At 28.8% G+C, this 12,496-nt stretch overlaps 1 protein-coding gene across 1 annotated transcript; it reads right to left on the bottom strand.

Annotated features, from left to right (window-relative positions):
• Positions 1 to 1,826: 1,826 nt before the first annotated feature.
• On the bottom strand, positions 1,827 to 3,934 carry LOC108485177 (F-box/LRR-repeat MAX2 homolog A-like). Its single transcript, XM_017789021.2, has one exon. It carries the CDS (start codon positions 3,930 to 3,932, stop codon positions 1,827 to 1,829), a length of 2,106 nt encoding a protein of 701 aa, XP_017644510.1. The 5' UTR covers positions 3,933 to 3,934.
• Positions 3,935 to 12,496: the final 8,562 nt, after the last annotated feature.

The following is a 12,496-nucleotide window of genomic DNA, read 5'->3' as shown; positions in this document are numbered from 1 at the left end:
AGATACGACCATAACGTCTAGGTCGGGTTTAGGGCGTTACATCCTTTAACTCATAATTAGTTCTATCGTAAATTTAATTATTACTAAAATGAGTTAATGATCTATATTAATTAAATAATATGATACATTTATCTGGAATTTTCAGTAGTTGCTTAGGCAACGAATGTGACATCCTGATGCCTTTACTTGGAGACCAGGTCGGGTATAGGGTTGTTACATGACCCACACAGTCTATCCACACAGCCGTGTGTTAGAACAAATTGTTACACGGTCTGAGACACGACCAACGACACGGCCATGTGACTCAACATTGAATGTTCACATGGTCTTGGCTATGACACACGACCTGGCCATACAACCATGTCTCCCTTGTATTCAAAAATTTTTAAATTTTTTTAACTTTTCCATTTGGTTTCGAATTGACCCCAGAATGTTTCTAATTTATTTTTACGGCCTCGTAGACTCGTTTTAAGGCTCGTAAGTGCATGTTAGATTATGAATGAATTGAGATTGATTCAATTGTAATTATGATTGACTATTTTTAAGATAGTAATTTTAAATGTTTAAATTGTTATCGTAATACTCCGTGACCCGATCTTAGTGACGGATACGGATTAAGGTTGTTACATATATTTAAGTTCGGTTAAGTAATTTAACCGGGAAATTAGTTAATTAAAGCTTAAGGACTAAATTGCAAAAGTCCAACGCTATTGAATTTTAATTAAAAAAAGTCTTGGCGACTTATATAATAATTATCCAAATGACCAAAATGATTAATTAACACCCTTTATTATATTTTCATTGTAACTTCATAAATATTTATATTTCGTCATTACGAACTCGGTTTATAAAAATGGGGTTCCAAAATTATATTTTTCAACATCACTGAAAATTGGATCATTATAGTTGTAAAGGTTAAGGACTAAATTTATTATTAGACCTTACATATAAACACTAAAACAAACATTTAACCATACAATTTTAATTGAGAGTTATTTTACTCACTTATCTGATATATATATATATATATATATATAAATTAATTTACAAATTTTCCAATTAAAAATTAAAATGTAATCTACAAGATAAAGCAACTCCACCATGCCGCACTATATACATAGAAGTGCCATCGGAATAGATACCCTATCCTCATGGTGAGATGGACAATAAAGCTTCACATACTTTATCATTGTCCACAAATTAACTGTTGAACCCACGTATGATAAAGCATACTCTTTTAGAATATACCCTTTCCCTTTCTTTTGTTTTATTTTTAAATCATTTTATTTTCTTTCTCTTAAATGCTAAGCCTTCTAAAAATTAATTCAAAACTTAATTAAATTATCTATTTTCATCTCCGTCTTCTTCTTTGATACTTAATTTTAGCTGATATGACACTTTTTTCAAGTGATAATCTAAGTGGTTAACATTAATTAATTTTTCTAGAGTTTTTTTTTTAATCTTCATATTTTTGAATTTTTGGAACTTTTATAAGTATCTGATTTTTTTATTTGTTATAAAATTTGGAAATTATTTATAAATATTATTATTTTTAATTTATAAATATTTTGTATATATTATTATATTTGATAAGATGTATAGGACAAAATAGTATCCCCTATCGTACATAAAAGAGATACAATTGAACTGTTGTTTCTATACCATTTAACAACATGAGATTGTATCCCAATCCATACTTAATTTTGAAAATATTGCACAAAGGAACCTTAATACAAACATATCTTGCATTTTGTATTAGGAAAAAGTTATTTACGCTCTTCTCCAGCTTGAAAGTAGTAGGAATTTAGCAACTCGGAACAATATTTCTAATCAGGAATATGGCGGTTGCTACTATTGAGAGCATCCTCGAATCGACGACAAGATTCGACTCGCATCTCTGTGCTTGTATCATTCTCAGGAGCAGGGTAATAATCTTCTCTAACTTGAACATCCCTGAGTGTTGGGATTCTCAATAGGAACATCATGAAGTGTTCATTTGCTGTTCCATGAATGAACAGTTTCCTTAGGCTCCCACATTGTGCTAGCAATGCTGCTGCTGGTAGAAATAGGCTTCTCTGATTCACATCCATGTCCTGTGCTGGCCAATAGTTAAGCTCTTTAAGATTCAATATCTCAATCCCATTCAGAAAAAACCTTTCCCACAAGCTCAAATCTGTATGTCCTGGGGGAGCTGTAAGAGCATAACCTATAACTCCACTGCAATCCAAAAGCATCCTTGAAAGCCTTGGATAACAAGCTAAGGAACGCAACCCTACTGAATCCATGCAAGGCCTCTGTTGATTCCTACTATCACCTTCAATCTTTATTTCTATCTCTTCCAACGCTGGACAATCATCTAGACCTGCCAAGGATAATGGAGTGAGCAACTCACCTACACCTATCCAAAGGGAAAGATGATGTAGTTTGGACCATGTCCTAGAAGAGAACAAGTTGTCTTCCCCGACATCGTGGAAGTGGAACTTGCTTTTCTTTTTTAACCTTTTCTCTTCCCTGATCATGTCTCTCTTTCTTGCTTGTAAGTTGTATGATTCACCTAGTTCCTGACTTGAACTACATCCTGTCTGGTTTTCTGAATTGTCAAGGGTGTCCCACACGCAATCTATATGGAGCCTTTCAATCCGGTCTCGAATTGGTTCAATTGCCTGTAATGAAGAAACTGCATTGAAGTTTTTGCAGAAAGAAATTTTGACATGGACCAAAGTTTTTCTAAGAGCGTGAGTCAATTCCCACATCCCTTTGCTTGTGATCTTTTTGCATCCTAGAACCTCAAACTTGGATAGTCTGGGGCAACCTAGAGATATGGCTTCCAATGCTTTATCGGTTAGGTCAGCAGAATTCTTGATTGACAAAGATTCCAACCTTTGGCAAAGGGCGATCCCATCTGGTTGAGCATCTATGCCCCTACAGATTCCATGGAATTGTCCCAGCTTCAAGGCTTTAAGCTTGGGGCACCTAGAATTAAGCAACTCCAACGCCGGCCAAGCATCCCTAACGTTGTAGCAAACATCGAGAACTAACTCTTCAAGTAGTGGCAATCCAGCAAATACATCTCCAAGTGTAGTATGGCTGATACTTGCATCTTCAGATGTGTAACCCTCATTATTTGGATCAGGCCTAATGTTGGACAAAGACGTAGCATCAACAAGGTGAAGTAAAGAAAGACAAGGACAATTGGAAGCAAGAGCAAGCAAGGTTTGATCGCCAACAAATCCGATAAATCGATGGTCAAATATACATGTTGCAAGCAATTTACGGAGGTTTGGACAGGAAGCAGTAATGGCTAAAAGCTCATGGGACTTGAATCCCTCAGCTGAAGAATGTTTGAGGATATTAAGATGAGAAAGAGAAGCTGCAATCAAAGGGTAGGCTTCAATGGCAGGTGGAAGATCTTCAGTCCAGGAATGAAAAAGTGAAACATCAAGCGAGGAAAGCATACCAAAATGCTCAAAAAGGGCCGTAAAGTCAGAGCCAAGAGGTTCCGTAGGCAAACGTTGATGCCAACGTATGAGCTTAACATGTCGTAAGTTAGGCCATTGGGGAGCTAGAAGATGGAGAGTTGAAGGGTTACGGATATAAACTACTAGAGAAACAACAGAGGGAAATGCATGCCGAAGGAGTTGAGTGAGAAAAAGCGGGTTTGAAGAGGAATCAAGAAGAGGGTGTCCCCATGGGGAGAGCAAAGAAAGGTCGAGATGGGTAACGGCTCGAAAGCAAGTGGGGAGGAGGAAGAGATCGCGGATGTTGCCGCGGAGAGTGAGGGATTTGCGAGTGGAACGCTCAAGCAAGTGCCATTTCAGACATACAAGGGACATAACATTGCGAGTACGGGTATCAGCAACTAAAGAGAATATGATGGCCAGAACCACATTGGGAATGTCATGGAAATGAACATAGCTTGAAGTTCCAGCCATTGTTGTTTGGCGTATATAGCCTAGGGGGAAGTATATATATATACAATATTGTGAAGGTGGTAGGCTATATTCCTTACTATGGAGAAAAAAAAAATGAGAGAGAAATATATGTGGAATCTGAAACTTAAGTTCTATAGTTTTGTGTGTATAGGGACAAGAGAAGTGTATAAAACAAGATAAAATCACCCTAGATTCAAAGGCTATATTCCTTTTTTATTTGTATTCGTTTGGCCAAAACTGGCCGCTTATTGAGATAGTGAATAAAATGTATAAGTGGGTTCCATCTACAGTAGAGAGTTTTTTCTTTTCTCTATATTTTATTGTTTGAGTTTAAATGTGAAAAAATTTAAATTCAACTGAAAATGCTAAAAATTAGGAGGAAAAATCTGATTTGTTATTGTCCTATTGGAAAGGGATAAGGATAACATGGAATTACAGTTCCATACAATCCTTTCGGTTGATGGTAATAAAACAATTTTTCCTGCTTTTACGTTAAAACCTTCTAAAATAAATTTAATTTTAATGAAACATAGACAAACAATATATCTAATTCATGAAAAAATTAGTATCTATTTAAAATAATTTAAAACTTGACTTAGATGATTTTTACATTTATTCATTTATCTAAATAAAATATTATCTAATTAAAATTTAAAATAATTATAGCCGATTGAGCTTTACTTTAATTAGCATTGACATTATTATTAGTGTAAGAAGACACGGGTTTGAGCACACTTAAGCACGTTCTATCTTCTTCTTTAAGGGTACGAAGATAACTCATTACAAGTTATGAATTGTCATCCAAAACTTTCCCATTATTCTTAATCAATTAAATAATTATAATTTAAATTTGCTTATGTAAGAATATTTTTTATATAAATGGTGGAATTAAGTTGTGATTGAATCTTGTGAAATATATAGCCATATCTGTAGAAGTTCAACTTAATGGATAGGAATAAAAATAATCCAGAACCAGAAAGAAAAAGTGTATGTACATGTGTATTCATAGATGTGTAGGGACAAAAGGGATGGTGTGAAAATGAAGAAAAAGATTGAAGAACTGGTTAACTTTTTAATTGATTGACTGATTAAAAACTAGTGAACTAGTGGCCAACAAGAAGAGAGAGATCTTTTATGTGGTGGAAAAGGGGGAGATCGAAAGTGAATCAAAAACTGGGTGAGAATTAAAAGAAGCATGCATGCAAACGTTGGTAACCCATGGAAGTGCATTGTGAGGGTGAAAATGAAGATTCAATCAAAGCAAAAAATATGCTGAGGAATATGGATGTCGAGGTGAGGAAATAAAGATCAAAAGGAGTGGAAATTGGAAGGGATGAGGGGATCAATGGGGGAGTTCTGGAAACCTGTGGGCTATGGGGTTTAGCCTCAGATAGAATATTTGGAAGGAAAGGTGGGACAATCAAAACATATGTACACTTTCAGAGTTTATTTTTACAACACAAGTTTTGCTTTGGGGGGTCTGCCACTTGCCCTTTATTCCTTTTTTTTTTTTTAATATTTTCCATTTTTTCTTAGATATTTCCACATCTCTATTTTGCTACTGAAAATTAAGAGAGATACACTTTCCCTTTTCTATTTATTTAGCTTATGCCTACTTGTATAACAAACATTTATAGCTATAAAAAGTCATTAAAAAGAATTTAATCTTTAATTCCAATTCAATTGAGTTTTACCTCATAAAATATGAAGAAAAATGTTGTATTTCTTGTTCTTCATTACACAACAATGAGATGATTATATACAAGTAGGTGCTCCATTTAGCTTTATAATTGGAAACGAAAGCTTTATAATATTTTTACCATATTTTATATATTCTTTTGAACTTTTAATAATATATATATTTGGATTTTAAATACTTTTTAATTTTTTCATTTTTAAATAATTTTCTATATATTTTTAATTTTTTAAATTAAATAATTGAAGACGTGGAATACATGTGGATTGCCACACCAATAAAGTTAATAGATGTTAACTTTTCCATTTATTTTGGGGTGCTCTGACTAACAACTTTAGTTCAAGGCTAAAAGAGACAGAAATTTAGTCGTTTTTTTAAATTTTGAGGGCTATATTTATTGAATTTTTAAAATTTGAACTAAAATGATAAATTTTGTAAACATTGAGCACTAAATTTATTGAATATTTTATATTTTGAATTAAATTGTTAGCATATGTAAACATTAAAAGGCTAAATTTATTATTAGACTAATAAAAAAATCTCACATCAGCACTTCCATTAATATTCAAATGGCTCTTAAGGTTCGGTGACAAAATATTTGATTTCAAATAGTTTAGAGACTAAAATAAAAAAAAATTGAAAGTTTATGACTAAAATAGAACGCGGGCAATACTTTAAGGACCATTTCTGTACTTTACCCTTAATTTAGTACTGTAAACAAATAAAATTATCATATTCGTTGAAAATGTTATAATTACGCTTTAATTAGTTAAATTTAAATTTTATTTAACTAATTCTTTTTATTATATTTATTGTTTATAAAGTTTAAATATACCAAAGGTACTTGTACTTTTCTAGAATTTAAAATTTAACTCTTATATTTTAACTTTTAAGACATTGAGTCATTGTATTTTTTTATTTAAAAATCTTATTTCTTTGTCAATATTGTGGTTAGAATTGTTGATATGACCATTATTAAAAAATGTAAAATAATTTTTTACATCTCAATATTTATAATTTTTTTTTGCAAATTTGATCCCTATTCTTTAAAAGTACATAAGCAAATACAAAACATATTTTTAAAAAAATAAAAGTATTTTTTCATATTATAAATAAAAATTGTGAAAAACTACAAACTCTTAAAAAATAAAAATCATTTTAGATAATTTTAAAATTAAAAATATAAAATTTCCAAAAATTCAAGCATTGTTTTTTGTAACCAGACCACTAGTTCCTAGTTTGACCTATTCAAAGCAAAAAATATTAAAACTTCAAAAAGTAAAAAATAAAAAATAAAAATAAAATCAGTTCAATTATTTTTTAGCCCAATTCAACCAATTTGTATCGATTTGTAAGTCAATTGTTTTTTACTTCTTGTTGGATGATACCTCAACCAATTCCTGGTCCAACTGACCGTCTGGTTTGGTTAAGACAACATTGAATTGTGGATTCTTTTTAATTTTTAAATTATTTTTGAAAATATTTTTTTACTTTTTGAATTTGAAGAGTTTTATTTTTCATAATTTTGAAAATTCTTAAAATTATATTTTTAATTTTTAATTTTATTTAACATATGAAAAATTTAATTTTTAAATTTTTATGTAGTTTTAAAGAATAAAGAATAATTTGACAAAATTGTAAACATTAAGGGCTAAAATGTTAATTTACCATTTTAATTACTACATCAATAACTTTAATAGTAAAATTAGACGAATGACCAATATTTTTAAATAAAAAGTACGAGGATTAAATGTCTCAAAATTAAAATATAAGGACTAAATTTAAATTTCAAAAGAGTGCAAGGATCTCTACCCTATTTAAACCTATTTTTAATAGTGTATAAGATTATTTTAAATATTTTTTATTTAATTATAAAATGTTTATAATATTTTAATATTTAGTTAAGTAAAAAATTGAATAAAAAAGAGTAGAAAAAAAGTTAATTAAATATTATTGTAGCAATGACAAAACTATGCTTGGGATAAAAAAACTAGTTAACTTCATTAATAAAGTAAATATATACTTAATAAATAAGAAATGTTAGGGAATAAGAATTATAATAAATTATATAAATGGTTACCCAACTATGCTCGCATTCTTATTTTAATTGCTCACTTTAAACGTTTTTAATTTAGACATTAACGTTTTGATTTGTTCTTGTTTTGGTCACCGTTGTTAAATTGATATGGGAAGCCTTTTTTAATTGGTATAATAACACACTTAGTCCTCAATTCTTACATATTTTATTAATTTGATCATAATTCTAAATTATTCAATAAATTACAAATTCTATCAATTTGATCATCAAACTTTCGACTAAAGCTTTTAACTTATAAAACAGAGACATTCCACATCTATTAATTTTTTATTTATAGTTGAAATTATCCAATTTGATACATAACTCTTTTTGTTTATATTTTTAAGAAGTTAGAGTTAGAAATTAACTAAACACCATTCAAAATAATAGAAAATAAAAATTCTAAAAATATAGTATAAAATAAAATTACATAAATAATTTAATATTTGTAAAATATAATTTCAACCTCGACTATCATAACTTAAGTTTTTAATTAATTTGGTAAATAATTTCACACTAAATTAAATTATTAGTGATTATATTGCTTATTGTGAATTTAAAATTAGAAACAAATAGAACACGTAATAATCTCTTAATTCTTTCACACTTTTTTTCTTAAAAATGTAAATGTTTATAACTTTTTCTTATATAATTATTGGTTGAACAATTGAAGTTTTCAAAGCTATATTTTTATCTTTTGGATTTAATTTCCAATTTCAAGAACCAACCTCGAGGACTATTTCTATGTGCCTTGAAGGAAATATTATACTATTAACAACAAGAGTAAATCTAAAGCGTTTCTCTTTTTCCTTTTTTTTAGGTTTTTCCATTTTTTTTAGCAAAAATTTTATCAATCAAAAGGTTATAAAATATTATATTTAGAGCAAAAATGATAATAAAAAGAAAAGAAAAATGAATTAAAGTTTTAAGATAAACTCATTGATGTCAGGAGTTGACTCGGAATATGACTCGTTAGTTTAGAGAAGTTTTTTTTTTTCCTTGTTTGGGTTTTATAAATTTATAGATGTGGAATGCATTTCTTTTAAGAGTTCAAAGCTATGGTCTATAAGATTGCGGATCAAGTTGATAGAATTTGTAAATGTGAAGGATTGAATTTATTAAATTATTTAAAATTAGGATCAAATTAATAGAATATGTAAGTATTGAGGACTAAATGTGTTATTATATCAATTAAAAAAAGACTTTCTTTATCGATATAACGATTGGTGACCAAAATAAGAACAAATGCAAACATTAGTACTTAAATTAAAAATTCTTAAAAGTGAATGACCAAAATAAGAATACGAACATAATTGAGTGACTATTTATAAAGTTTACCCTAAAATTTATTAGCATGAAGTAGAAAACTAGAATTTAACATTTAGAATTAAGTAGGGCAATCAACGAGTGTTTGTAATTTTATCTATAGGTGAAATCTATGGAGGGTAGGTAGCCTTCCTTAATATAGAAAATTGTAATTCAATATCGATAAAATATTAAGTTAATATATAATAACAGTACAATTTCATCCTTCCAAAAATAAAAATTTATTTAACCTTTTCAAAAAAATAATATTATATTTTAATCTCTTAAAATTTATAATTTATAATTTAATTTTATTTTATTTTATCCGTAAAAGTTACAAGTTGAGTGTTAATTATTTTTTTTGGGGAGTATGCAAAAGTTACAAGTGATATTTATACAGCAAAATATCAAATCACATTAAATATGATTAGTAAGGTTAATCGTTAATGTGGTGTTAATTTAAGTTGATTTTATGAGATGGCAATTCACAAATATATACAACCTTTCTCATATCTCTAGGCTGAAACATAAAAAGAAAAAGGAATAATAATTTGATAATATATATATATATATATATATATCACTTGTTTCCCCTATCCATAGCCTGAGGGCTCTTTTGGTAAAATATTAAAATAAAGATGTGGGGTTATTAGTGAATAGAAAAAGGTTTCTGCTGCTACTAAAATGAAGAGAAGATCAAGGATTAGATATCAAATATCCCTATTCTTATTCCAAAATGCAAATATGCAATCCATAGTTTTATCCCTAAACTAAGGAAGTGTAGACTACAGCATTGCCGTAGACACATGATAATTGATAAGCATGGATGCCAAGTGTCTACAAATAACTACAATTTGCTGATTCTTTAAAGATATCACTTCCCTGTCTATGAAAACTCTTTTGCAACCATTATTCTTCAAATTTATAAATATTAATCAAATTAAGATTAAGGAATGAGAGATGGAATTTATAGTTATTTTTAACTTATATTGTGTCATTATAAGTTGTCAAGTGGAGAGTTGGCAGGTTACTACTTGTCTGTCAAGTTGACTGAAGCACATATGAACATGCTCTTTTACACTAAAGAATTGTAGGTGGAAAAAGTTTTAATTTCTTTAGGGAAAACAATAATTAATATTTTCCACACAAATTTCCATTTATTAACCTAGGTGTGTGGGCTCAAGTGGAGAAGTAGCCATAACTTGGGCGAGACTATACATTAGACATAGTCAGTGAGTTCGAAACACTAATTGGGCTAGTTGGATTCTTTGAGTCTGGGTTATTATCTGTAAAGTCCAGACAAGACAATGAATTTGTTTTTTTTTTTATTATTGGTGTTGGTGTGCTTAAATTAGTGAACTATGAATTTGTGGGTTGCTGTCTTAGGATTTAAAAGAGTTAGGACCCTTAACTTTTAAGTCTTGTGGGGAAATAGACAAGATTTGATCTACCAATTTCTTTCCACATGTTTCGGTTCTTATAATTATATTTAGAATATTTTAAAGTTATACAAGCTTTAACAAGTTAATAACGAAGGCCTACCAATTGTGCGAAGCCTTTACAATCATTTCCTCCAATTAATTGGCGGCTACTAAAGTAGGGATAGTCGAAGCTGAATGCAGATGAATCTTCAATAGGCAGATGAAGAGATGGATCAAGTGCATTTATGAAAATCTTAATGGTGCAAAAAAAACCTTCAAACCTTTTAAAAGAAAAGTAATTAAGTTTCATTTTTTTCACTTAATTGGTATTTAAACTTTCAAAATGTGTCAAAAGACCCTTAAACTTTAAAAAAAATAATTAAGTCCCTATTTTTATTAAAAAATAAAAAATTAAAATCAATAAAAGCTATAAATATTATTAAGTTTTAATTAAAAAATATAAAAATTGTAAAAAATATAAAATGGTAAATTTTACAAAAATCGTAAAAATTATAAAATATATAGAATTATAAAAAATTATAAAATTTTATAAAGTCATAAGAAAATTATACTAAATGTAAAGAAATATAAATTTCAAAAAAATTATAAAAATTATTACATCAAAAGAAGCATTTTATAATTTTTCTATAATTTTATTAATTTTTATTTTTAATCATTTTTCACCACATGTCACACTATGTTGCTACACGTGATGACTTCAATTGAAAAAACTAAGGGTCATTAATTTTTATGATTTTTATAAAATTTACAATTTTTTATGATTTTATAAAAATATTTTAATAAAATTTTAATTTTTATATTTTTATTAAAATTTAATAAATTTTTAAAATTTATTATTTTTATAATTATTTTTAATTTTTAATAAGAGTAGAGGCTTAATTGCTTTTCTGAAAAATTTTAAGGGTCTTTTTTATGCATTTTGAAAGTTCAAGTACCCAATTGAGTGAAAAAAAAATAAGAGCTTAATTGGTTTTTTTGAAGAAGTTTGAGGCATTTTTTTATACATTTTGAAAGTTCAATTTCTCAATTGAGTGTTAAAAAAAAAAAAGAGAAGGGGCTTATTGCTTTGTCTAAAAAAAGTTTGAAACTTTTTAAACTGTTAAGCTTTTATGAAAGACCAACACAAAAACTGGATCGTAGGATCCAACTGCCACATCCCTTGTGCTATAAGTGTAGAAACAGAATTGTGGACTCTTCGTAATGGACTACGTATAGTTTAGATCTAAATATCGTAAAATTTGAAGTTGAAGTGGATATTACCATTGTGATTTATTTATTCATTTATTTGATAATTTCTTTGAATACAGGGTGTAACATCCTGATTTTGAGCTCGGAACAGTGGTTTCAGGACCACAAATATGATGAGAAAAATTTCATTTTTGTTATATTTTTATGGTCTACGATTTCACGAAATAATTTTGTGAAATTTCATTCGAAAATTTCGACGTTTGGGCACTCAATTTAGTAAAAAGGACTAAATTGTAAAAAATGAAAAAATTGAGTTCTACATGTTAGAGTGAGAATTTGATGTTTCCATAGAAGGGAAAAATGATCAGAATGTCATAAAACATAATAAAATAGGAAGAATTTTAATTTCCGAACCTTGGGGTAAAAGTGCAAATATGTAAAAATTTAGGGGTCAAAATAAAAATTTGTAAAAATATGATTTTTAGACCCATATGAGTAGTGTGACTAATTAGTAGGCTAAATGTGACATTATAGATCAAGGAAATCGAGATTTGGGCTTAAATCAGGAAAATACAAGGTTATGGACTAGAATAGTAAATTGCCATTTCTGGATCCGAGGTAAGTTTGTACGTAAATAATTTACCGATTTTATTTTATTTTATTATATTTTGTTTTCATATGAAATGTGGCTGCCTATAGAATGATTATTTGTTGTAAATTGCAAATTGAAAAAGGACAATAAATAAATTGTAACATGTTGGAAAGTGAGGAATTTCCCGGTTGAGCCTTCGGAATAGAAACGATAAGAATGATCTATTGTGAGGTCACGTGTGTAGTACTAAGTGCAGGCTACTAC

The sequence above is a fragment of the Gossypium arboreum genome, chromosome 6 (genome assembly GCF_025698485.1).
Source record: "Gossypium arboreum isolate Shixiya-1 chromosome 6, ASM2569848v2, whole genome shotgun sequence".
NCBI lineage: Eukaryota > Viridiplantae > Streptophyta > Magnoliopsida > Malvales > Malvaceae > Gossypium > Gossypium arboreum.
Note: the sequence above shows the minus strand (reverse complement) of the source record. Positions and strands in the feature narration are given on the sequence as shown.